Source organism: Pelodiscus sinensis, chromosome 3, assembly GCF_049634645.1.
Source record: "Pelodiscus sinensis isolate JC-2024 chromosome 3, ASM4963464v1, whole genome shotgun sequence".
Taxonomy (NCBI): Eukaryota; Metazoa; Chordata; order Testudines; family Trionychidae; genus Pelodiscus; species Pelodiscus sinensis.
Genome location: NC_134713.1, coordinates 193,128,098 through 193,153,232, shown reverse-complemented (window position 1 = coordinate 193,153,232; position 25,135 = coordinate 193,128,098). Strand labels below are relative to the sequence as shown.

The 25,135-nt window shown below is 46.3% G+C and overlaps 3 protein-coding genes across 3 annotated transcripts in view; 2 read left to right on the top strand and 1 right to left on the bottom strand.

Annotated features, from left to right (window-relative positions):
* The window catches only part of LOC102451311 (uncharacterized), a 42,787-nt gene extending 39,017 nt beyond the window's left edge, over nt 1–3,770 (top strand). Inside the window, exon 8 of the mRNA XM_075925733.1 lies at nt 1,814–3,770. Coding sequence (XP_075781848.1) covers nt 1,814–2,056 — 243 coding nt within the window. The 3' untranslated portion in view covers nt 2,057–3,770. The remainder of the gene's footprint in view (nt 1–1,813) is intronic.
* Nucleotides 3,771–10,860: 7,090 nt separating this feature from the next.
* GZF1 (GDNF inducible zinc finger protein 1) lies at nt 10,861–24,420 on the top strand. Its single transcript, XM_075925728.1, has 6 exons — nt 10,861–11,008; nt 13,150–14,516; nt 18,067–18,161; nt 19,656–19,823; nt 20,804–20,961; nt 21,611–24,420. The coding sequence occupies exons 2-6, from the start codon at nt 13,171–13,173 to the stop codon at nt 21,965–21,967; spliced, it is 2,124 nt and encodes a 707-aa protein (XP_075781843.1). The 5' UTR covers nt 10,861–11,008; nt 13,150–13,170; the 3' UTR covers nt 21,968–24,420.
* Nucleotides 17,758–25,135, bottom strand: part of NAPB (NSF attachment protein beta) — a 45,436-nt gene continuing 38,058 nt past the window's right edge. The window contains exon 10 of the mRNA XM_075925731.1: nt 17,758–18,580. Coding sequence (XP_075781846.1) covers nt 18,575–18,580 — 6 coding nt within the window. The 3' untranslated portion in view covers nt 17,758–18,574. The remainder of the gene's footprint in view (nt 18,581–25,135) is intronic.

The following is a 25,135-nucleotide window of genomic DNA, read 5'->3' as shown; positions in this document are numbered from 1 at the left end:
TTTAAACAGCAACATCTGATCCTATAGGAAATGAAGTATGAGGAAAGACAAGAGCCTAGCTAATGTAAAGAGGATGCTGCTATAGCTGGAGTCTTGTTTTTAAAACCACAATTAGAGGCCTCCTTAGGCCTTATTTGTAGCTGGACCTGAACCAGACCCAAACCCAATCAACCCAATCCTTATCTGTTCTGCAAATGAGTCAGTACCATCACCGCCTCCTGCCTGTGCAGCTGGTATCTGGGTAACTGCATGTGTTGGAAACTGTGTTGTCTGCTGGCTGCCACCCCACACTGTGCTGTGTGCACTGTGGATTGAGAGTCACTGCCACTCTTTGGCACACTTCCTCTGTGACTGTAGCACATGCAGCGTAGCAAGGTAGTAGTGACTTGCAGGAGCGAGGAATGTGGCTGGCACAGGAAGGAGGAGAGCTGACCCCAGCCAGAGACGATCCAGGTGTTTTTCTACCCTGTCTGCCCTTGAACACTTGTAATCAGGGTCCGTTGGGTTTGGGTTGGATTGCAGGTCTTTGGTAGCAAATGCTGTGGAAAGTGGCTTAGTACTTGTACTGTAGATCTAGGACACCGTATCTTACTATTTCTGAAACTTCAGACGCATTCTCTGAGTTTTAATAGGACATGCAGCTCAAAGCGATACATTGGACTGCAAGCAAAATCACTAGGGCTATGTCTACACTAGCAGCTTCTTGCACAAGAACATCTTGCGCAAGGGTTCTTGTGCAAGAACACGTCCACACTGCCATGTGCTAACTGTACTTTTGCGCAAGAGCACCCATGGCAGTGTGGATGCTCTCTTGTGCAAGAAAGCTCTGATGGTTGTTTTAGCCATAGGGCTTTCTTGCGCAAGAAACCCCGGCCGAGCGTCCACACTGCCCTCTTGTGCAAGAGCTCCTGTGCAAGAGGGCTTACACCTGTTAAAAAAGAGCATAGCTCTTGCGCAAGAAGCCCTCTCTTACCACGCCGTACTGTAAATTTCCTTGCGCAAGAGCAGGCGGGCCATGTGGATGTTCTGCGGATTCTTGCGCAAGAACTGCCATACTTGTGCAAGAAGCCGCGAGCGTAAACATAGCCTAGGGGTATGTATACACTGCAGAGTTTTTTCGGAAAAACTTCATTTTCATCCACACTGCAGTCACGTTCTTTCGAGGAAAAAACGCTGAAAGAACAGAGGGCTTTTTCTGACATTGGTAAACCTCTTTCTACGAGGAAGAAGCCTTTTTTCCAAAAGAGCTCTTTCGGAAAAAGGTGTGTGTGAAGAGGGAGCTGTTTCGGAAGAAGAGGAAAGAGGAAAACGCACAGGTGCCCTGGTGGGCACTCTGTCCATAGTAATCACAGCTTAAATACGAGATAGCGTCCATTCAGTTTGGACGCTATCTTTCAAAAAAGCAGATTGCTTTTTCGATGCGGTTGGGCAGTGTGGACGCTCTCTTTCGAAATAAGTTTTTTCAGCAGTTATCTTCCGGAAAAGCTTCTACCGAAAGAAGCCTGCAGTCTAGACATAGCCTCGGACACCATTCTGGTCCTTGGAGTGTCTCTTTGGAGGAGGAAGTTCATGGCTTTCCCAGTTTCCCTGGTTCAAGTCTAGCATTCACCTGTTTGCTCTGAGTTGTGTTTCTGTCAACACTGCATCCTGATAATGGACCTGGAAGAGTAGAATTATTCTCACATCTCAGAGCTCAGCTAATCCCGTGGCCCATCCCACTGAACTTGAATAATAAAAATAAAATCTTACGTTGTTTTAAATCATTGTTCGGACTCTTTTCTTCACTCTATAATCTATTTTTCTTCCCACCTAGATCCATGACCGGAATGCTCACTGGAGAAGTTTCTTGATCGATCTTACTACGAAAAAAGACCATAATTGGTCCAAAATAGAAACTTTATCAGATGTCTGCATGGGTGAGGACTCAGTACCTGAAATTTGGTCAGTTGACCAAGGTAAACTTTATAAACCAGACAACATTGGTGTGAAAAAAGCAGAACAGAGACCATCTAGTGCTAACATGCGGGACACTGATCATTCCCTTATATACTTATAACTCTTATTGCTCTAGCCAGAAAATTATAAAATCTCTCAACAGACTATGAACTAAAACCTTTCAAATCTGTGTTCAATATAACGGCTTCAGTTTTACTCTGTGAGATACTCTTACCTTTTTATAACTGATAGGCGATGTTACATTGCAGTCTTTTATCTTGTTATGGTAAACTATTTATGCCAATTAGGTTGTGTACAGAGTTGTGTTTTTTTGTTTTTTTTATCTTGACTATATCACACAGTAAAATACCCATTTAATTAAGTAGATATGTTTCTGTATGTATCTGTATATACATATACACGTGTGTTCTTTTACATCATCTTTATTATAGAGATATTATGTTTAGAAAAAGCCACATAAACAATAATCTGTGCCGCATCTAATTTATTTGTACATATTTGATTGTAAAATATTTTAACTCTCTTAATCAATACAAAATGTTAAAATATTTGCTGTAGAAATTTATAAGCCAACTAGAACATAGTTGTTCTATGCAGTTTTCCAGCTTTTCCATTTCATTTTGACTTGATACTGTGATATTTGGTTTTAACACCTAATTATAATTTTTTTTGCATACTATAAAATGAACTTCAAATTTATTTCTCAAAGTGATGGGAAACTTCTTAGTCCATATGCATAATAAACAATAATGAGCTGTGACTTATGGGCTCCATTTTATAATTCAGCGGTTTGACTGCACAACCCTAGATTAAAAGCAATAATCTTTTGCAGGGGATTTCGTTTTATTGGCCTTCTGAGAGTTTTCAGCATTTCGATCTCTAATGGCTTTCATTAGAATTGTAGATTCTAAACATACCATTCTTTTATGATTCAAAAAAGCTGCCTATTGTTGAGATTTTAAATGCAACGAAGTCAGGACATCCAGAGTTTTGTTTCTGAAACCAGTAGTAAAACACAGAACCACTGCACACCTTTAGTATTTTGCATTACTGAAATAGTCTTAATTGCATGTCTCAGAACATGGTGTGTTAAGTGTGGGGAGGGGGGGATTGAAGGTTGGGCTGAAAGCAGTACTTTGAATTGCCAGATTATGGGCCCGATTAATAATTGTTGTGATGCCAAAGACAATGGAATTTCATTAGGGATTAAATTGGTCAGATTAACAATCCAGAAAATGAGGAACACACAATTCGTGTGGAAATCCTGGTTTTATAGACTTAGCATCCGATAGGAACTCTAGTTGGTGCAGGGATAGAATACAGAGTGACAAAACTGCCTACATCAGTGGTTCCCAACTGGTGGTCTGCAAACCCCCTGGTGGTCCGTGATGGTACTGCAGGGGGTCCATGGAAAGTTTAAAAGTAAGGATCGGGCCCACCTTTTTTCTCTTTTTCCTCTCTTTTTTTCTTACTTTTCCTTTCCTTTTTTTTTTTTTTATCTGACACCACTGCTCACCTCTTGCACAGAATCGCTGGGGGAAGGAGCAATCAAAGGAGCATTGCTATATTCACCTTCTCTGGAGTCTGGAAAGTACAGGCAGTCCCCGGGTTATGTACAAGATAGGGACTGTAGGTTTGTTCTTAAGTTGAATTTGTATGTAAGTCAGAACTGGTACATATTGTAGGGGAAACTCTAGCCAAACATTTCTCCAGAGCTCAGTTTTATTCTCCCACACCTCACTTCCCTCAGTCCTTTATTCTCAAGCTGAGGTGTCTGCTGAGAAAAGCCGCTCCGCATCTCCCTGGTCTGCTGAGGGGGGGCGCTAGCTTCGCGTCTCCCTGGTCTGCTGGGGGGAAGCAGCTAGTGCGGGGTTGCCTCACCCCTGATGTAAGTCGGATCCATGTAACCCGGGGACTGCCTGTATTTCTGTTTTTTATCTTTTTTTTATGTAGGCAACACAGATCTGTAGTCTCAGAAGCTTCCAAAACCTTCCACTGTGAACTAAATTGCTTTGTCTCCTAGTTTAAACTGCACAATATCCACCACAGAACCAGTCCTGGTCTCAAAAATCACAGCGTCCTCCCTCCCAGCTCCTGGATCTCAGAGACCACGTATGGGCTTTGGAGGCCAGGGTAGCTGAATCGGAGGAACTAAGGGAAGCCAAGAGGTACGTAGATGAAGCTTTTTGGGATACTGTAGAACTGTCCCACCTCCAGTCAGACAGCCCCTGTGCTGTTAAGGAGGGTGAAAGGCTCAGGGAAGGAGAACAGTCAACGAATAGAAGGAAACCATCCCATAGTTGGGACCCTCCTTCCGGATGATGTTGGGGTATCCTCTCGCAATGAGGATACCTCTCTGAGGGAGGGAACTCCAGTCATTAGGAAAAGGCAGGTGTTAGTAATGAGGGATTTGATCATTAGAAATGTAGATAGCTGGGTTTATGATGACCGGGAGAAGTGTATCGTGACTTGTTTGCCTGGTGCACATGTTGCGGATCTCTTGAAACACCTAGATAGGCTTATGTGTTGTGCTGGGGAGGAGCCGGTGGTTGTGGTACATGTAGGTACCAATGACATAGAGAAGGGCAAGTGAGAGGTTCTGGAGGCCAAATTTAGGCTGCTAGGAAAGAGGCTACTTAAGAACATAACATAAGAACATAAGAAACGGCCGTACTGGGTCAGACCAAAGGTCCATCTAGCCCAGTAGCCTGTCTACCGACAGTGGCCAGCACCAGGTGCCCCAGAGAGGGTGGACCGAAGACAATGATCAAGCGATTTGCCTCCTGCTATCCCTCTCCAGCCTCTGACAAACAGAGGCCAAGGACACCATTTTATCCCCTGGCTAATAGCCTTTGTAGGCTAATAGAAGTAGGCTAATAGCCTTCTTCTAGACCAGTGGTGTGCAATCCATGAATTGCGTTCCCCAAGGGGGTCACAGATGTCTTCCCAGGGGGTCGTGGTACTTAGATCCGGCGAGCTGGGTGCAGGGGGTCGCAGATCAAAAAAGGTTGCACAGCATTGGTCTAGACTGCAGGCTTTTTTCGGAAGAGATCTTCCAAAAAAAGTCGTCCAAAAGAGAGTGTCCACACACAAAAGTGCATCAAAAAGACTGATTGGACGTTCTCTTGCATAAAAGGCCACCTGGAACCAGTTCGGCCAGAGCGTTAGGTCACCAGTTGCTTCCAAGTGCTGGGGCCGGAGCCTGGCAGAGACACGTGCTTAAAGAGACCCCCTTGGACAGCCGTTTCTCTGCTTCTGCTGTGTGCTTGCTACCTCTTTGAGGGACAGCAGAGCTCTCACCGTGCCTGCTGTGCTTGCCCTGTTCTTTTTTGGACACCACAGCTTTTTCCTTGGAGCCATAGAGCTGCCCCTGGGCATGCGATGGCACCACACGGCCATGCTGCAGTTTTTGCAGCACTTTGTTCCGGCTGCCTTCCTGGTCCTACATGAGCTGGACCCAAGCTTATTCTGGGGACCCTCTCCCTGGGTGCGACTGCTACACTCTGGCAACCGCACCCCACAGGGGAGAGGTGTTTTTGGAGGCTCAACATCAGTTTGGACTGGTAGGACCGGCTGGTCCTGGAGCACTGGGACGATCCGCAGTGGCTCCAAAACGTCCGCATGTGGAAGGCTCACCCCCGCCCTCTGGAGACATGACACCCACCTGCAGCCTGCCATCCCCCTGGAAAAGCGGGTCGCAATAGCCCTCTGGAAGCTCGCCACCCCCGACAGCTACGGGTCACTGGGCAACCAGTTCGGCGTGGGGAAGTCCACAGTTGGGGCCCTCCTCTTGGAGGTAAGGCACTATCGGGCTGCAGTCCCTGCAGGGGTGGGAGAAGTGTTGGTTAAGGGGGATCCTTGGGAAAGGGGGGTTGAGGATTGTGGGAGTGGAGGAGGAAACCCCATCCCCGGGGGATTGCGCCATCCTGCCCTCCCACAGCCCTGCTACTGGGGGGGGGGGTGCCTCATAAGAGGTGGCTCTTGGGGGGGAGGGGAGAGGCAGCAGGATGGGCACCTCCCCAGGGCTCAGGCACCCCCTCTCTTATTCTCTGTTTTGTGTGTTTGCCTCCTTCTGCAGGTGGTGAGGGCCATCAACTCGATCCTGCTGCAGAAGGTTGTCCGTCCGGGAGACCTGGACGCAACTGTGGCTGGTTTTGCTGCCCTGGCGTTCCCGAACTGCGGTGGAGGCATCGATGGGACCCACATCCCAATCCGCGCACCATACCATGGAGCGGCCCAGCGCATAAATCAAAAAGGCTACTTTATGATGGTGCTGCAGGCCCTAGTTGACTACTGGGGACACTTTACAGACATTTTTGTTGGGCAGGGCACATGATGCCCGAGTGTTCAGAAACTCTAGCCTGTACCACAAGCTGGAGGCGGGCGCATTCTTCCCCTGCCAGGACTTTGCCGTTGGGGATGTGCAGATGCCACTGTGCATCGTGGGGGATGTGGCCCTCATGCCGTGGCTGATGAAACCATACACCAGCCACCTGGATCCCAGCAGGGACCAATTTAATGCCCACTCGAACCGGGCCTGAATCCAAGTGGAGTGTGCCTTTGGCCGCCTCAAGGCACATTTCCGGTGCCTGCTGACCCACCTCGACGTGGGGGAGCACAACATCCCCAAGGTGATGGCGGCATGTTGGGTCCTCCACAACATTGTGGAGAGGAAGGGGGAGGCCTTCCTCCTGGGTTGGGGGGCTGACGCCGGCAGAAAGGGGTGAGCGTTTGAGCAGCTGAGGGCAGCTGCCATCCGCCAGGCCGGAGTGCACATCCGGGAGGCCCTGAGGGAGAGGTTCTCTCAAGGACCCCAGTAACTCTCCCCAGGGCCTCCTCCCTAGAGTCCTCTGGCTTGCAGCCCTATCCCTTCCCCACCACAACCCCTCCCTTCACCTCTGAATAAATACACCTGTTTGATTTTCAAAAACACGAGGTCTGTATTTATGAAACATTCAGAAAATGTGGGCCTGGGGAGGTGCTCATAACTGGGAGGGGCAGGAGGTGGCTCGATGTGCCACCTTGGGTGCAGAGACCTCGTCGGAGTTGGGGTTGAGTGGGTCCATGGAACATGGGGGGCTGGAGAGGGGTCAGGGTTGGCGGGGGGGGGGGGGGCAGAAGGAGAGGCCATAGGCCTCACTTGAGATGGGGGCATGGGCATCACCTGGGGAGGGAGCAGAGGCATAGCGAGGGGCAGGTGGAGAGGCAATGGGCATAGCAGGGGGGGCAGGAAGGTGGAAGCCAGGAGTAGCAGCTTCAGGCGGATGTGCCGTCATACGTGACATCACAGCACACATGTTGTCACACTGCTATGTCAACTGGTCCCATGCGTGGTTCCACTACTCCCACGTCCATGCGGTTGTGCACTAGGGTCTGGTGGATGTTGTGCAGGACACTGATGTGCTGGTGCATGAGGTGGTCTTGGATCCTAGTGCACGTTAGGGTCCCCCAGGCTCTGGCGGGTGACGGTGGTGGTGTGGCTTGGCCCTCAGTCCCAGCTGGTCCTGCTGTGGAGAACACAGAGAGAGAGAGAGGCGGTCAGTCATCCCTGAAGACACTGTCCCTGAAGCCTGGCCCTTCTCTAAGAGCAGCAACCAATAGTCTGCGGCTCAGAATAGGAGGATGTCCCAGGTGCAAGGCCATGTGTGGCCTGCACAGCAGCCCATGCCTCACAGGGGCCCTGACATGCCCAGAGGACCGTGCTTCCCGCTCTTTCAGAAAAAGGCTTCTTCCTCATAGAATGAGGATTAACATAGTTGGAAAAACCCCTCCGTTCTTTCGATTTTTCTTTCGGAAGAACGCAATTGCAGTGTGGACGTTTCTCAAGTTTTGTTGGCCATTTTTCCGACCAAACTCTGTAGTGGAGACATACCATGCGAGATTGGCCAATGGGAGCTAAGAGATTGGCCAATGGGAGCTAAGAGATTTTGCTGGGAGGGTCGGAACCACATGCGAATTCTCCCTCCCCAGGACAAAGAACAGCTGGCTTTTTAAAGTGTGAACTGTTCTCTGCCTAAGGGTTTCGGTGACGCAGCCGTGGGCTGGATCTGGCCCGTGGGCTGGATCTGGCCCGCCCATGCGTGAACTCCAGAGGGGTTCACATTGCACAGACAAAATGCTTGTTTTCATAACAGTTGCTGAGTTTTAAGCCAATCTTGAGATTTTGGAGGGCTTGGCTCCTGGTGTCTGGACATGGGGCAAGCACATGGTGGAGGGTGGAGTAGAGATAGGGTTACTGCCTTTGAAGTGCAAAAGCCCTGGTACCCCCTTCTCCCACAAAACAAGTTCACCACAACCCCAACCATAAGGCAGCTCTGCAGCTCTTCCTCTTCAACAGCCACTTCCAGCAGAGAGAGAACTTCTATAGATAAGATTGATAACATCTCCTGTGACTCAAACCCTCTCTCGCACCCGCACTTGAGTGTTGGTGGGCACACAGCTACTGTATTTTCTACAATTTTGATGTGTTGTCACTTAATTTGCAGAAGTGGAAGCCCTGCAGTATCCTTAGCAGGACACAGAAACTTTCAACATCGGCTATTCCCGTTTTATTGTGATTATAATGCAAATGTTTAGGCTCATGTTAATAAAAAAGGCACATTAAACTATTTTTTGGGGGCATCCAACAGATCCATAAAAAAATGGACAGGCCAATCAAACACTGGCCAGGTGGTAACCCCAGATATGGAGCACGTAGGCTGGGAACAGTGGGGTGCAGGCCCCATAGGGAGAGGGGTGTGGGATGCAGAGAAGGAGGTGGATGGTGTGCATAGGAATGACCAACTGACTCTCACCATCTATTCCAGTGTCCTGTCTTCCAGCAGCAGCCCATAACAGCTGCTTGAGAGGGAATGTACAGAACAGGGTAATTAGCGAGTGAGCCATTCTACCATCCAGTCCCAGCTTCTTGAAATCAGGGTTAGGGACCCCCAGAGCATGGGTTGCATTGTGGAAGATCTTGGCTAATAGCCTTTGATGGCTCTAACCTTCATGAACACATCTAATTCTTGTTTGAACCCCATTATACTTTTGGCCTGCACAACATCCCCTGGCAATGACTTCTGCAGATTCACTGTATATTGTATGCATGGAAGGTGTGTGAACTGCCCACTGCAGGGAGCCAGCCTTGCTCCTTCTGCCTGACACCCTACCCCTTCCTGTCAGAGCCCAGGCACACACAGCCCCTTCCCTCCCCCCCTCCCCCCGCAGCTGCTGGCCCCTGCCCCCGCAGCTGCTGGCCCCTGCCCCAGGCTAGTCCTTCCAGGTTCAGAGTGCTGGGAGGGAGGATAGTGTGACTACAGCCTCCCCAGTCCCGAAAAGCCAGGAAGGAGGGCAGGTGGTGCCACTACAACCTCCCCCCTACTCCTGCCCAGAATGCCAGGAGGGCAGGTAGCATGGCCCCAAACCTTGGAGTCAGGCTGTTAGCCATAGAGCAGAAGCAAGAGGCCTGAGTATGGCGCATGGGTGGAGCCATGCCTGGAAGTTTGGGGAGACACAGCCTTCCCCAGTCTGTGGTACCCACTGCACATGGGATTTATGAAGAAATACTTCCTTTGGTTTGTTTTAAACTTTTTCTTTTGTTATGTGACAGGATAAGTAACACTTCTCTACTCACTTTCTCCACACCATTCGTGATTGTATAGACCACTTTGTATCCTCCCTTAAATTGTCTCGTTTCCAAAATAAACAGTTCTAGTGGTTTTTAATCTCTTTCTCATATAAAAGCTGTTCCATCCCTCTTTTTTTCCCCTTTGCTGGACTTTTTCCAATTCTAATGTATCCTTTTTGAGCTAGGAGTCCATAACTTCACACGGTATTTAGTGTGTAGGTCTATCATGAATTTATATGGTGGCATTATGGTATTTACTGTCGTGTTATCTACGTTTCTTAGGGGACCTTAAGATTGTTAGCTTTTATGATTGTCACTGCACATTGAGCAGATGTTTTCAGAGGACTATTCATGATGACACCAAAATTGCTTTATTGAGTGCTAACAGCTGATTTAGATCCTTTTGCATGTACAGTGGGTTTATATTTTCCAATGAGCATTTCTTTGCATTTACCAACACTGACTTTTCATTTTGGTCCAAAACCTCCTCTATTGACACCTCAATCTGAGGTAGTTCCTCAGATTTATCACCTAAACACAAGGGCTCAGGTGTGGGAATCTCCCATCCTCTGCAGCCAAGACTGATGCAAAGAATTCATTGTTTCTCGGGGACCACCTTGTCTTCGTGGAGTGCTCCATTAGCACCCCGATGGCCCGTTTTGTGGCGGGCTGTTTCTGATGTCCTGTTGTAATTGCTGTCAGTTTGGGTCTCTCGCTCTTTGCACATCACATTTGGGGGTTTTTTGGTCCGGCCTCATTACTCTTGGCTTGCCAGAGTCTGTGGGCCCCGTCCGGTTTCCTCGCGGGGATCAGACGTCCCGTCTGCAAAGGTTGCCCGTTCGCTGCCTCTCACGCTCGGTGGCTTCGCCACAGCTGCCTTGTATTAACACCCCCCCCCCCCAATTTTGCTTTTTCTCCGGTGGGGGGTGGGCAGAGTGTGCACCGCTGGGAGGGCGCCTGGAAAGTTTCCTTGCGACTTGCAGGCATCTCGCTCTGGGGGCGGTGCCTTTGAGTTGCCATTTGCCAGCCCCTTGTCCTCCGCCCCCCACCACAGTTAAACCTCCCTGGGGGGTTGCTCCCCCCCCCATGTAATGCCAGGACAGGCCCCCCCCCCCGTCTGCAGGCCTGCTGGGGGAGGGGCAGGGTGAGCACTGACTGCGAGTCATGGGGGGGGGTTTCAAGCGTTGCCAGGCAACCGTGCGACGCCAGGGGGAGCCCCCTGGAGGGCGGCCCGACGCCACTTCCGCCCGCTCCCTGTCCGCTAGCGTCATCACTCTGCGCCGCGCGACGTCCTATTGGGCTCGAGCCGGGAGGCGGCACCGCGTGGTCTCGTGACTCCGTGGCCGTTGCCGGAAGTGGCTGGGTCCGGCTGACTGGGGGGGGGGCGGAGCGCTCGCGAGCGCCCAGCGCTTCCGGCCGTCGCGCGGGGCCAGGGGCTGAACGGTGAGTAAGCGGGGAGTCCCCCCCCCCCCCCACAGCCCCGCCCCCCCGATCCCCGCTGCGGGAGCCCCACAGATTCCCTCCCCCCATGGGTCTCTGCTTCCCCTCCCCCCACAGATCCCCGCCGCCCCCGGGGGTGGCTGAGCCCCACAGCGCTGCTCCACGGGGCCCCCCACCCCCCCATTCACGGGCTCCACACAGCCCCTCCCTTCACACCGACCTCTGCCGCCCCCCCGGGTGGGGGGGACGGACCCCCCAGACCCCTGCCCCGCTTTGGTGAGCCCCAAGAGTTTCCTTCCCCAGAGGGGTGGGAACTGCCCTGTGGACACTTCCTCCCAGAACAGTACGGGGGGCAGGTCCTGGACACAGGCGTTAGGGATGTGAAGAGTTGACTGGTTACCCAGGAAGCAATTTACTTTACCATCATGCTACCAGGACAACCGGTTAATTGGTGGCCCGGAACGGCCTGGTTGGAGCAGCCCCTTGCCCATGGTGTGCCCTGCCCGGCGGTTGAAGCAGCCCCTGCCATGCAATCCTGGATAAAAGGGATACAGTTTAATCAGTTAATTTTTTAAAGGGGATTTTACATCCCTAATAGATACCCCCTTGCGGAGGTGTGATGGTTGAGGATGAGGCTTTCCCCTCTCGTGACTGAGCATTGCCCTGTACATCCCCTCACATCCAATATCTCTTAGGGTTGTTGGCGTCACCATGTATGATGTAGTTGTGCCACAGATGGGATGCTGACAGTGCTAGTGTTGCATGTGGTGAGATTAGTGTAAATATGAAGGATAATGAAGTCCTTTTTGATCCAGTTTGATGAGGTGACATAGCAACACTCCATTACACTATCATGCAGGAGCCTAGCCTATTGGCCAAGCTTCCATGAGTATCAGTCTGATAACTTCAGTGTTTCTCTGATCCCATCCCTCCAACACTGTTACCTGGGCTTCACATGTTTGCTTTATCTCTCATCTAAACTTGATGCCATTCTTCTGCTCCAGTGGCCATCCTACTGTGCCTCTCAAATTATAATTGTCACTTTAGTCATACTGTATCATGCCTAACAAAACAGGTTTTCTTGTCTTTGTTTTGTCAGGCATTACATATACTTGTGTAGCCAAGAGGGGGGAACCATAAACTACTACTGACACAAAAAAGGGGGCATGCTGAAATAGGTTTGAGACCCATTCTCTATTCGCTGCCGTTTTAGTATGACGTGACTTGAATACCAGATTGCTGGCCCTACGTAAGAATATGGTCCCCAGTCCTCCAAGCTGCTTTATGTGGGCAGACTCCCTGGGCCCACTCAGAGCAGTTTGCAGGCATCAGTGACATAGCATCTTTTTTTTTCTTTTTTTTTTTTTAAGAGAAATACATATGGATGTTTCTGTTGGCACAGATATGTGCTTAAAGCAGAGAATGCAGCTAGCAGTTTGAATGTGTGTGTCATCCACTGGAATTGAAAGCCTTTCCTTGCAATATGTTCCTTATTGTATGCATAAAATTGTTTCCTGTTTGAACAAATTCCACTTGAGTAGAAGATCAGTGCTATGAGAATGAGTGCATTCTGCATCTTGACGGTAGTTCTTAGTGTTGTGCTAAATCTGATATGAGAGGAAAGAGAAAATATGTCTGGAATAAATAGAGAAGTGGAAATTGAATTTAGCCACCTACACTCCATTGTTTATGCTTGGTAAACGATGTGAATCTATAGTAGGCCTTGCACGAAACAGGCCAATCATAAAAACATAAGAGCTGCCATACCAGGTCAGACCATGATCCATAACCCTGTTGTTTTAGAATAGTTTCTCCAATTTGTGGAAATAAATAATTAGCTTCTCTCTTTTATGGTCTCATTGACATTTCTGTTTTGAGATCTTCATCCAGCTTTTGTTAAAACTCCTGGAACTACTATTTAGCACTTTAAGTGTGCTAATCGCTAATTACTTTCTATGAATGGCTATTAGCATGTTTCTAAATAGTTTCAGGATTAAATGAGACTCTTGGCTTCAGGCCAGATTTTTCAAAAGTGCTTTTCTGAAAAATCTGGCCACTTTATTAAGGTGCCAAAATGGGAGTTAGGCTTTTAAGTTTTGTTGGTTTTTCCATGACAGGCAATTAACATGTGATGTTGTTAACAGCTGTTTGCAGAAAGAAGAAAGATGGAAAGTAATGCAGTTTTGCTAGAGTCAAAGTCCTCGCCAATAAACCTTCTGAACGAAATGCACCAGCTGCGTCTTCTGGGCCATTTTTGTGATGTAACGGTTAGTGTGGAATATCAAGGAGTCAGGGGAGAGTTTGTTGCTCACAAAGCTGTATTGGCAGCAACAAGCAAGTTTTTCAAGGATGTGTTTCTTAATGAAAAGAGCATGGATGGCCTAAGGACAAATGTGTTCTTGAATGAGGTCCAGGTAGCTGATTTTGCTTCATTTCTGGAGTTTGTCTACACTGCCAAGGTAGAAGTGGAGGAAGACCGAGTGCAACGTATGCTGGACATAGCTGAAAAGCTTAAGTGCTTGGACCTGTCTGAAACCTGTTTTCAGCTGAAGAAGCAGATGCTTGAATCAGTGTTGTTGGAGCTGCAAAATTTCTCTGAAGCACAAGATGCTGAAGAGGACAGTGGGACCCAATCAGATGCTTTACTTGAGTTGAAAACAACTGTTGTGGCAGAAGGTGACTGTGTAGACTATCCCCCTGATTCTCCCAGTTCCCCCATGGGAAGACCCAGCTATGGCATGTCTCCTGAGAGGCCAGCTTCCAAATCAAAGGAGAAGGTCGACAAGAAAAAAGAAACCATGAAGCCTCCCTATGCCAAAATCAGAAGAGCCAGTGGGAGGCTGGCTGGGAGGAAAGTATTTGTAGAAATCCCCAAGAAGAAGTACACAAGGCGGTTGAGAGAGCAACAGAAGGATGCAGAGGAAGCTACTGAAGAGAACAAGTTCCTGATAGACCAAAGCATGCTTACTGTGGAGAAGGAAGAGGGCCAAGAAGAGAACAGCGTGAAGCCTGAGAATGAAGAGTGGAATGGCATCTTTGAATCAGAAGAAAGCTTTAAAAAACTGGAGGAGGAGAAGAAGAAACGAGGTGGCAACTTCAAATGCAGCACCTGCAAGAAGGAATTTCTGTATGAGAAGAGCTTCCTCAAGCACATAAAGCACAGTCACGGCATCGCAGCTGAAATCATTTACCGGTGTGAAACATGCAGTCAGACCTTTGCCAACCGGTGCAATTTAAAAAGCCACCAACGCCACGTCCACACCAGTGAGCGCCACTTCCCTTGTGAACTCTGTGGTAAGAAGTTCAAGAGGAAGAAGGACGTCAAGAGGCACATTCTCCAGGTTCATGAGGGTGGTGGGGAGCGTCATCAGTGCCAACAGTGTGGAAAGGGTTTGAGCTCCAAAACTGCCTTGAGGCTTCATGAAAGGACGCATACAGGCGACAAGCCTTATGGGTGCACAGAGTGTGAGGCTAAATTTTCTCAGCCTTCTGCACTTAAAACACACATGAGGTATGAACAGACTTAACTGGCCTTGCTAGATTCTGGTGGGAAAGGTAAAATCCACTGAAAGTCGTCCTGAACCCTCAAGTAGAGTGGAATTTAAAAGCAGAGTGACTGGGAGGTTTCAATAGATCCCTTTTCAGAGTGTTTTCTTTCTGGTTAGGGGAGCAGCATCATTTAATCTAAGCCCAAGATATAGGTTTAGGCCCTAATTCAGCAAACACTTAAACACATAATTTTACTCATGTGAGTACAGTAAAATTCCAATAGTCCGGCATCCAATAGTCCGGCACTCCTGATAGTCCGGCATCAAAATGGCAAGAGCCTAGTGAGTGAGCTTCGGCAAAAAATGAGTCACAAGGTAGCAGCAGCAGCAGCTGAACTGAGCAAAAAGGGTAAAAAAGGTTTAAAAAAACTAAAACATTATAGTATACTGTATACAGTATGTACAATAAAAAGGGCTAGGAACACTTTATATATATGTATATATATAATCAGTTTATAGTACCTCCTGATAGTCCGGCATATCTGATAATCCGGCACCACCTAGGTCCCATAGGTTCCGGATTATCGGAAGTCTACTGTAGTTGCATTGAAATCAGTGGGACTGCTCTCAGAAGTGAAACTACACACTTGCTCGAGTGTTTTCAGGTTTGGGGCCTTAGTTTTTTAATTGGCTTAAGAAATGCTAAAATGAATGGTAAAGTGTTATGCAGCGAGAATGAACCTCTTTTTAAAAAAATAAGTAAATATTCCCTGTGGTGGATGTGACCCAAATAAAGCAGCATCAGCTTGGTGTGGGGGGAAAAAAACCAAGAAGAAATGTAATAGAAACAAACCAGTCTGGTGTCACTGTTCAAGGAGAACTCCATGCAGACAGTAGACACAGAGCAGGAATGAGGAGGACTGTAGTAAGAAAGCTAAATATTTATATAGAGCTTAGAAAATGAGCACATAGCGCCTTTACAAATGGGGCACATGAAGTCCATGGGAGTTGCATGTCTGGGAGGGCAAATTTGTCTCATTTGGGGATTGAGGCTGCAAGGTGCTGAGTTGCTGTGTCCCTGATGCTTAAGTGTGTGTATAAAGCAGAGAGAATTACTTGTTCTTAAACTTAAGTATACGTGTAAATGTTCTGTAGGATTGGGGCCTTGCAGAATCAGCCCCTCACTAACCCTCCGAGCACACTGAGGGAGGGTAAGTGTGGGGAACATTCCCCCAGATGTCTTTTTCAGAGCCGGACCTAGAACTCTGGAGTATGCTGACCTCACTAGGCCACTCTCTCCTCTGAGGTATGAAGTTCATTAGATCTTAGTCTCTTAATCAAAGTGTACTTACTACATACAGACAGGATGCTTTCTGTCGTCATAGTCCCATTGAAATCATTGAGATTTCACAAGATAACAAACACTATGCCTCGTAGGAAGTATTAGCAGGATTGGGTCCTACAATGTTGTTACCAACGAGGGATGTTAAATTTCGATTAATCAATTAATCTAGTAGTTGATGGAATTTCCATTGACTACTCGATTAGTCGATAAGGGGGGCGCTCACTAACCCGCTGTGCCTCTCCCTCTGAAATGTACAGGAGCTGCCCACAGCTCTTGTATATTTCGGGTTCCCTCTGCCTCTCTCCTTTTGAAAAGTACAGGAGCTGCCTGCAGCTCTTGTATATTTCACAGGGCGAGACTCTGGGCTTTCTCTGCCTTTGAAAGGGACAGAAGAACTGCTGCTTCTCTCTCTTCTCTCTTTTGAAATGTACAAGAGCTGTGGGCAGCTCCTGTACATTTCAAAGGGAGAGAGGTATCAGGGCCAGAGAGGTGGTTTCCCCTCTGTGCCTCTTCCTTTGAAATGTACAAGAGCTGCAGACAGGAGAGGAGCAGCAGTGGGATCAGCGTGAGCAGGACTCTTTCAATCCCTGCTCGTGCTGTTTCCCTGCTGCCCACTGTCTCCCCTTTCCCCTGCGGAAACATTGCTGGGCTGGGGGGGACCGGCTTTTAAGCCAGCTCCCCCCAGCACTGACTTGTGCTCCCTCCTCCTTGCTGCCTCTTTTTGATAGAAGCTGCATGGGGAGCGGAGGGGGGAGCAACTAGTCGCGTTCCTACTCAAACTACCTAATAAGAATTTGCGTATGGGGTAGTCGACTAGTCGCTTACATCCCTATTACCAACACAAATATGGAACTTTTTCAGTATCACCCTCTAAGTGTAGTGACCCCTGAAAGTCATTCAATGTTCAGGAAGATAAATGAGATTGCCCCTCTACCTTGGACAAATATGAATAGACAGTAAGGATGCTCTCTGTGAGGATTGTATTGTTTAAGCCTTGACAAGGTGCTCAGCATTGTATGTGTTATGCATATCAAGAAATCCCTGTCCCAAGAGCTTATACTCTAGAACAGTGTTTCCCAATTTAATTTGGCCATGGAACCCTTTTCATCTTAAAAGAATTTCAAGGAACCCTTAGGGTTGCCATGGTAACTTGTCAAGCAAAAAAAATATAAAAAAGCCCCACTGGAATTGGTTGAGTAAGTGGGTTCCGCGGAGTACCAGTTGGGAAACACTGCTCTAGAAGACAGACCTAGAAAGACAAGATGCTTGGAAGACCCAGAGGAAGAAGCTACTTTTAATGAAACAAATTTTTTTTCACTTTAATTTTCACATATAATCTCCCCTGCTAATATTTAACTATGAGAACTGCTCATCTGGTATTTTTGTTCCTGCAGAGCTATTCAAAGAAGTCAAGTAAATCAAGTGTGAAGTTCATATGTAGGCAGGAAGTTAAAGGTAGATGCAGCTGAAATGCAGTTGTAGACCTGATCTTCCAAACTGCTCTGCATGGGCACAGGACTCCACCATGGAGATCTCGTTGCAGAACTGAAGCTATAATAAGGAAAATGACTGGACTAAAAATGCAGTGCAGTTGTAGCCTGTCCCAGAATATTAGAAGGAGAAGGTGGTTGAGGTAAAATCTTTTACTGGACCATACTTCTGTTGGTGAGAGACAAGCTTATATAAAAATGGCATTTTCCTGTTCTGCTCCTTGTGTGTCCTCAGTCTGTGTCAGCCCCGTACTTTGTGGAGCTGACAACTCTGCAGAGCCGGCACAGCTAGGATACAGCGAACCAAACTGTTCTGACTCAGTAATCATCTAGAAAGAATTGTTAGCCATTGATTGCAGAAAGTTTTATTGATGCTATCTGAGTCATAAGGATTACTGTTTGACTTTCTGATTCCAGGTGGAATTTAAAAAAAAACAGATTTTTAAAATTATAATTAGGTAACTATTTTTCCCTCTCCATTTTTATATTTGAAACACGTAAACATTCAGTAGAGATTTTTAAGCTTACCAAAAGTTCTTTGGCTCAAATATTTCTGGATCCTAATCCCAAATCCTGGCTGTCAGCACAGAATCTGGGCTAGATTAGAAAACCTTTAGCACTGAACTCCACAAGACCAAATGTTTTTAGTCCCAATTCAGAGGATAACCATACAATAAAAGTGATGAGTACTGTAGAAAGGAGAGAACCTTTCAGGTGAATGGTATTTTTTCATTTCAGAATCCACACTGGTGAAAAACCGTTTGTCTGTGATGAATGTGGTGCAAGATTTACACAAAATCACATGCTTATATATCATAAAAGATGTCACACAGGTAAGTTTCTTCTTTTGTTACACTCTTCCATGTAAAGGGGCGTTGGGTGCAAACTTTAGAACCTAACTGCTGTGGCTAGCATAATATATTCGTGACCTTAAAAGTACGGGCAGAGGAGGGAAGAGGCCAGGATTTTGTGAGTAATTGTCTTTACCCAGGGTGCCACGTTTTAGGAAACATACAAGAAGGGGTTACTTTTAATTAGCATTTTCTAAAGAAAAAACAAACACAAGACTTCAATAAAACACCAGCTGTATAAATAATTGCAGCCATCTGGACGCTGAACAGAGTGGGAGCTACAGTATGAAGCACAAGTACATTTTTGTTGCGTATGCTGCTTTTCTGCATTGGAGTGAGACCATTTTTGAGAGCGGTGGGGGCGGGAAATGCTTCACCCTTAACGTTTTCAGAGTTTACTGCTGTAAAAACAATTAAAATATGCCTTTATCAAAAATATTCTTCACAGGTTTACTGCCATTTAGTGTCGGCCTGCAGTATCATTTAAAAAGGGACTCTGAAGCCCATAATAAACCCAGTTATTTGACTGAATGATAGTAAAAGGCCCTTTTGTGTTTATTAAGGGCTCATTCATGAGACACCTTTACACATTCTGCATTTTGCTCCTTTATTCCCCTGCATGGGCTGCCCACATCAGTGCTCTCTGATGGTGGGAGGGCAGTGGATAGAAGTGGACAAAACCTATTAAAGGAATTGGAAGTTTCCCATTGGCTTCAGTGGGCCAACTGGGGGGCTGATTTGGAAAGTCAGTCCCATTGTCAATAACTATAAAAGCAAAATCTGGACAGGCATTGCGGGTAAACATGCAACAATTAACCTAAGAAACTTAATGTTCAAAGTGGCTTATTTTACTCTGGTATTGCCTGCTTCATACACTTACAGTTTAAATCAAATATGCTGGATTGACGTTGTACCCACAAGGTTTATGTCATGTCTGGGGAATTTCCTCTTTTCCTTTTGCATTTCTTGTGGCAAAAATTTGCCAATGTAGCAAAAATCTCTCTGTCCCCCGTGCTCATGGACTCTTCTGCCTGGCAGAAAGTGTAAAACTAGTGCCATGTTAACACAGGGAAACTTGCCTTATGCAATACTCAAACATCAGCTACTTATTGTAGTGGCCTTCTAATAAAGGTGAGCAGGACTGTGTTCAGAATAGGCCTAAGCCAAAGGCCTCCAATAACTCCCTCTAACTAAAGACTGCAGTGGGCTTTTCCTCAAGGCCTATGCATGCAGGTATTCTGGTGTGCAGTGAGAGGGGAGGTTACGTTCTGAGAGGGGTACCTCGTGCAGCTTTCTCAAACAGGCATGTTCTGTACCTGATTACACAGCTTGTGCTCCCGAGCTAGGCCCATTGGAATCCATTTTAACATAGACATGCATTTAGTTTGTATAAAATAGCTCTGTGTTTGAATATGATGCCTAATAACATTCTAAAACACCTTCTTTTTTTCCTTCTCCAATTCACTCTGGCTGTAGGAGAAAGGCCTTTTATGTGTGAAACCTGTGGGAAGAGCTTTGCCTCTAAGGAGTACTTGAAGCACCATAATAGAATACATACTGGATCCAAGCCGTTTAAATGTGAAGTTTGCTTCAGAACATTTGCACAGAGGAATTCGCTTTACCAGCATATTAAAGTTCACACGGGTAGGAAAGACATTGATATGGCTTCCACCATAACATCAACTGTATCCATATCCGCCTCAGTTCTATTCCTGCTGAAATCTTCATCCACGTCTTATCTCCTCTCTTTTGTCTGTTGGAGTGTCTTTCTGAAGTCCTTCGCTTTCAGCACTGCAGCATAGTGCAGATGTCTCTGTCCAGCTTTGCTCATGTACGAAGTGCAGCGTAGTTGTTCCATCTCCACAGCAAGAGCCAGCTTAATATTGTCCATAGTTATAAAATTCTCCCTAGATTATCTTCAGCTATCTCAAAGACGCTGTCTACTTTCCTCCCCTCCACTTGTCTAGTGCTGGTCTCTTTGTGTCCCTGTACACTATCCTGCCATTGATGCTTCACCCCTATCTTGCCTGCTACCTGAGATACCAGGCTTGTATCTTCTACCTCATCACATGCACATCTTTTTTTCATATCTTCCAAAACCCTTTTCTTTTCCCGTGCTGTGTTTTAACCCTGTGGCTGTATCTCAGAATGCTTTACTGGGGTAAATAATGCATCATGGATGGAAAATGCTTTAGACTAAAAGTGCATTTTACTTCTGAGTAGTATTGTGATCTGCTGTGGTAGATTTAAAGAGAGAAACCAGATGGTGGGATAAATCCCAGAATTCCTGCCCTAGTAAAATATTTTATACGGGTGAGTATGAAAACTCATGTACTTTAGACTGAAAGCTCAGTTGATGTCAGTGGTCCAATAGAGCTAAACTGGTTCACAGTAGCAAAGGATCTGCCTGTAAACCATAGACATGGTTTGTTTACTTACCTTAGATTTGTCGAGATAATTTTACGCAAACCTAAAATTCAGGGAAAGGTATTTTTATGCTTTCTGAAAGTGCCTGTACTTGCCTAATCAAATAACTATGGTGCGAGTGCCCCTATGAGATTACCAAAGGAGCAGCATGCAGGGTACAGCTGAGAGGTCAGTCTAACCCTGTGCTCTGATTTCAGGCGAACGGCCCTATTGTTGTGATCAGTGTGGCAAGCAGTTCACACAGCTCAATGCCTTGCAGCGCCACCATCGAATACACACCGGGGAGAAGCCATTCATGTGCAATGCGTGCGGGAGAACGTTCACGGATAAATCTACCCTGCGGCGGCACACTTCAGTAAGGATGGAGCCTCGCTGCACGCTCCCGTTATTTCCAGTGGGCCTTATCTTGCATTTCAGACATGCCCATGCACAATGGACCCGCCCTAGAAAAGGGGCTGTCGTCTTCCAAATTTCTGAGTGCACGCATTGTCCCATTCAGGCCAACAGCTTTCCCAGGTTACAGACAAACTGATCTCACAGCAATCGCACACGGTGGGAGGGACAGTTGTTTTTCACTGACTCGCTATGCGATCTTGGCACTGCCATGTCCCTGCAAAATGGAAGTGAGATGGCCCATCAGGGACCTGATTGGAGAACGCTGTTTCTCTACCTGCCCCTGGAACAAGCTACAGCAGCAATGGGGCTGCTGTTTTCCGCACAAGCGGACAATAGCTCAGGCCTGTACTCCCTGTCTCCAGACGCCTGCCATAGAAGTACACTTTGCTGACTCTGTGCCTGTGTGGGAATCCCCATGTAGGAGGTTATAGGAAGTCCCTCCCCCCTTTGCTGCTGCCTGAGCAGTATAAAAGCTGAGGAGCAGGGCACAGAATCTGCCCCGTTACCTTTAAACATTTTAGATCCTTGACTGGAAGATTCTGTAGAAATACCGAGTGTTGTCATTCTAAACAGCAAGTGCTGAAACTGTGTATTGTGTTTGGTTTTAGATACATGATAAGAATACACCCTGGAAGTCTTTCCTGGTTATTGTTGAAGGCGTTTCTAAGAACGATGAAGGTCACAAGACAGAGCTTCCCGATGAAGAGTATCACGTGTCACCAAAAATCTCAGAGAAGTTGCTGTCTTTTTCTGAAAACGGCCACTATCAAACCTTGACTGCTGTCCCGGGGGGTGTGACTGCACTGCATGACGGCAGCTCAACCACCGTGACAGACTGCAAATCAGATGGGACGGTGGGAGCCCAGGAAGCCCTCATAGCTACCACCTTAAGTGAGCTTACAGTACTCCACACACAGACAGATGCTATTCAGCCGCAGCTTCATGCTCTGGTGAATATGGAATGATTTGGTATTGTTCTCCAAGACTGTACCTCTAATAACTTCGGATTTGGCTAGTAACCTAGTGATGTAATTAGGAGACAGCATAGACCCAAAAGGAAGAGGGGCAAGTTGTGGACAACCTCTACGACATTTATCTCCCCCCATAAAACATCACAAATCGGTGATCTTCAGTTTGCATAGTCTAGCTGTAGCTCCTTTTCCAGCTGATAGTTATTATTCTACTTTATTAGTTTGATTTTTCTGTACCCTTTGTTATGAAAGTGTGAAATAATACAATCATTTCAGAGAGCAGTTATCCTCAAGCAGAGCATATGAAGATCTGCCATTGTTTTAATCTCTGGAAATCTGTCCAGGCAGTCTCCTCTTCGCTACCCTCCTACAAAGGTGTATGGTAAGCCTTTCTTCCTTTGGTTTGGATGGCATAAGTGCAGTTCCTTTAGAAAGGAGGGTGTGTGGGTTTTTTTGTTTTGTTTCATTTCCAATTTGATTCCACAACACGTGAACACAAATATTGTGGTGTTTCCGGGCCTAACAGTTAAATGGTTACATTTTCCTAGTAAAAGGCCATATGTAAAAAACCCAAACTTTTTAAATTTCATTTCAGGAAGTGTTTTAAATGTGGCTTTGCCAAAAATTCAAATAGAATGATTTTAGCTTTTGGAAAAACTAATGAGAGCAAGGTTTGGACATTCCGATAGTTCTTATTTTTCCATATAAAAAATGTGGAAATTGTAGGCTGTGGGTTTGGGTGTTGGAAGCAGACTGTGCTCTTCTAAAATAGCTCAGGTACTGTTAACTCATTCCAGTGAGTGTCAGTTGTGAATTAGCAGGGTAACTACTCTAGTGATTAACATAACTCACTAAAAAGTAAAGGTGTAAATTACTGCTTCATTATCACCAACTTTTGCACTAGCTTTGCACTCAATCTCTGATCTTGCAACTGGCTCTACTGGTCCCTATTAATTAATGTGGTTCTTGATGGATTCATTTGTGGGATTAGGGGTCTTGGTGTGCAGGAGGTCAGTGGAATCCATTAAGACAATTCTGGTAATTTCAGGCTCCGAATTTTACTTTGAAATTTTTTTTACAAAACTTGTGAAGGAAGAACATTGTTGCTGTTATTTCAATAAGCCTTTTCTAAGAGTCAGTGTTGGAAATGCAACCACTGCAGCTTTGGGCTAGTGCTTGAAGGTGCTCAAACTGAGGCAAATGCCAAAAATAAATGACATCTGTGCTGAAGTTTATATTTTAAAAACATTTGTTTTCCTATTACAATGGTATTTAAAGTGAAAAAATTAATAGGAAGATACTGACAATGTGCCTTTTAAAGGGCCAGGAAGGTTGTGCTTGCTCCAAAATCCATTAAGGTGCAATAGGAGAGTTCCCATGGACTTCAGTGGACTTTTGGAGAGGCTTTTATGGGTTGGATGCTTCAAGCTATGCTTCCATGAATAATCTGATTGGTCCTTCTCATGGGTGTTGTGTTAAAAGAGATTGCAGGATCAGACCTTTCTTGGAATCTCCTATAGAAATCTAGTCAAGGTGTCAATTTTTGTCCTAATCCTTTTTACAATGAGACTAAGTTCCCTTTACTGCCTACAACAAAGTGGGATGTCTCTGTACAACTAATTTTTTTTCCATTGCAAGGGCTCACTTTCTGCGTTATTCTCAGTGAGGGAAAATGTAGACCTTAACTTATTTTGTGAGCACCTTCCATGTGTGGATGGATTTAACTGAGCAGAGGCTTGTTGTCACAATGGAAAATGCCTGAACAGTGGAGCAGGATTAGCCCCATAGTTTAGTTAGAAGCATTCAAAGATGATACTTTCAACAATTAAAACAGCTTCATCCCACTTGCCTTTTTTTAAAACTCAGAGGCAAAGCAGTTGCCTAGAAAAGGCACAACCCATTTTAAAGAGCTTTTATGAGCATTGGTCAAGTATCTTATTACTAATAGGGAGATTAACTGTTCCAAAATCTTAGCAGTCAATTTACAGCTGCTGAGGCTCTGCCTTTCTGCTGAAGGCTTCGTAACTTGGTATTTTCTTCAGAACCAGTGTGAGACAAGCTTGCTGGACGTTAAGCACAATCAAGTTTTGTGGCCCATTCTTAGAAGACTCACTGGTAGGCAAAGCAATAAAAATCACCTCTGGTCTTACAGTTCTGTTGTGGGTTTTTTAACCTTAAATGAGCTTCTGATGTTACCTTTGGCCCCTAGCTTGATCCAGGAAAAAGGATTAAAAAGAGCTTTCTAAGAAGTTATATTTGGCATATTTATTCAAAAATTGTGTTCATTTTGAGTGTTGAAGTTCACATGATTCCTAATGACCAATGTACAGTGTTTGTAGATATATTTAAATCCTGAGTATTAGTACCTGTAGACAGGGAAGAATTTTGTACTCCATGAATGTATCTGAGTGAGTAACCTGTATGAACTATTAAATCCTATTAAAATATTGAATGCGTACTTCCCTTTTTGTAAACGGCTTGCTTGAAGTACCAGATGGCCACCTCCCCCAGTGGGAATGATGCATGATACACTGCAGGGATCTTATGATTTTGAGGTAATTATAATAGCAGGCCCAGTGGAAACACAGCCATGATTCTACAGAAGTTGCTCCTGATTATTTCATGACTTAAGCCTAATCATTCCACTGTTCAGTACTCTGTTTTGCTTACATATGGCTTGATTATTTCTGCAATCATTGTAATGTTATAATATGCATCAGAAAATTCTACTAGATTCATTTTCACACATGAACAAATCCTATTGTAGCCCTATAAGAACTTCAGTTGTGCATGCAGTATTGAGTACTAAGGGACATGAGGCCCTCCCTTCTTGGTTAACTGGTCAATCCTGGCTAGTCCGTGTGGACAGTATTTCCCATAAGCCTGAATCAGCCCTAGCATGGGTGAAAGAGGAACCTGACAGCCTATCTAGGCAAAATTCAGTAGGACCAATTTGAAGGATTTCCTAAAAGTGAAATCTATCCACTACAACAGTGGTCCCCAACCTTTTGGGGCACCCGGGGGCAGGGCCACGGACGGTGCTGCTCCTGTTTTGCATGCCCAGGGGCGGGGATGCCCATATGCTGCGCACCTGGGGCTGGCACCGCCCCTGTGCTGTGCACTCGGGGGCAGGGCCGGCCCCAATCACTCGGCAGGCGCACA

Coding starts and splice junctions, on each gene's coding strand:
- GZF1 (XM_075925728.1), top strand. CDS start 13,171: ATGGAAAGTAATGCAGTTTTGCTAGAGTCAAAGTCCTCGCCAATAAAC. Junction 14,517..18,066: donor GCACTTAAAACACACATGAG/GTATGAACAGAC, acceptor TTTTCATTTCAG/AATCCACACTGGTGAAAAAC. Junction 18,162..19,655: donor TCATAAAAGATGTCACACAG/GTAAGTTTCTTC, acceptor CTCTGGCTGTAG/GAGAAAGGCCTTTTATGTGT.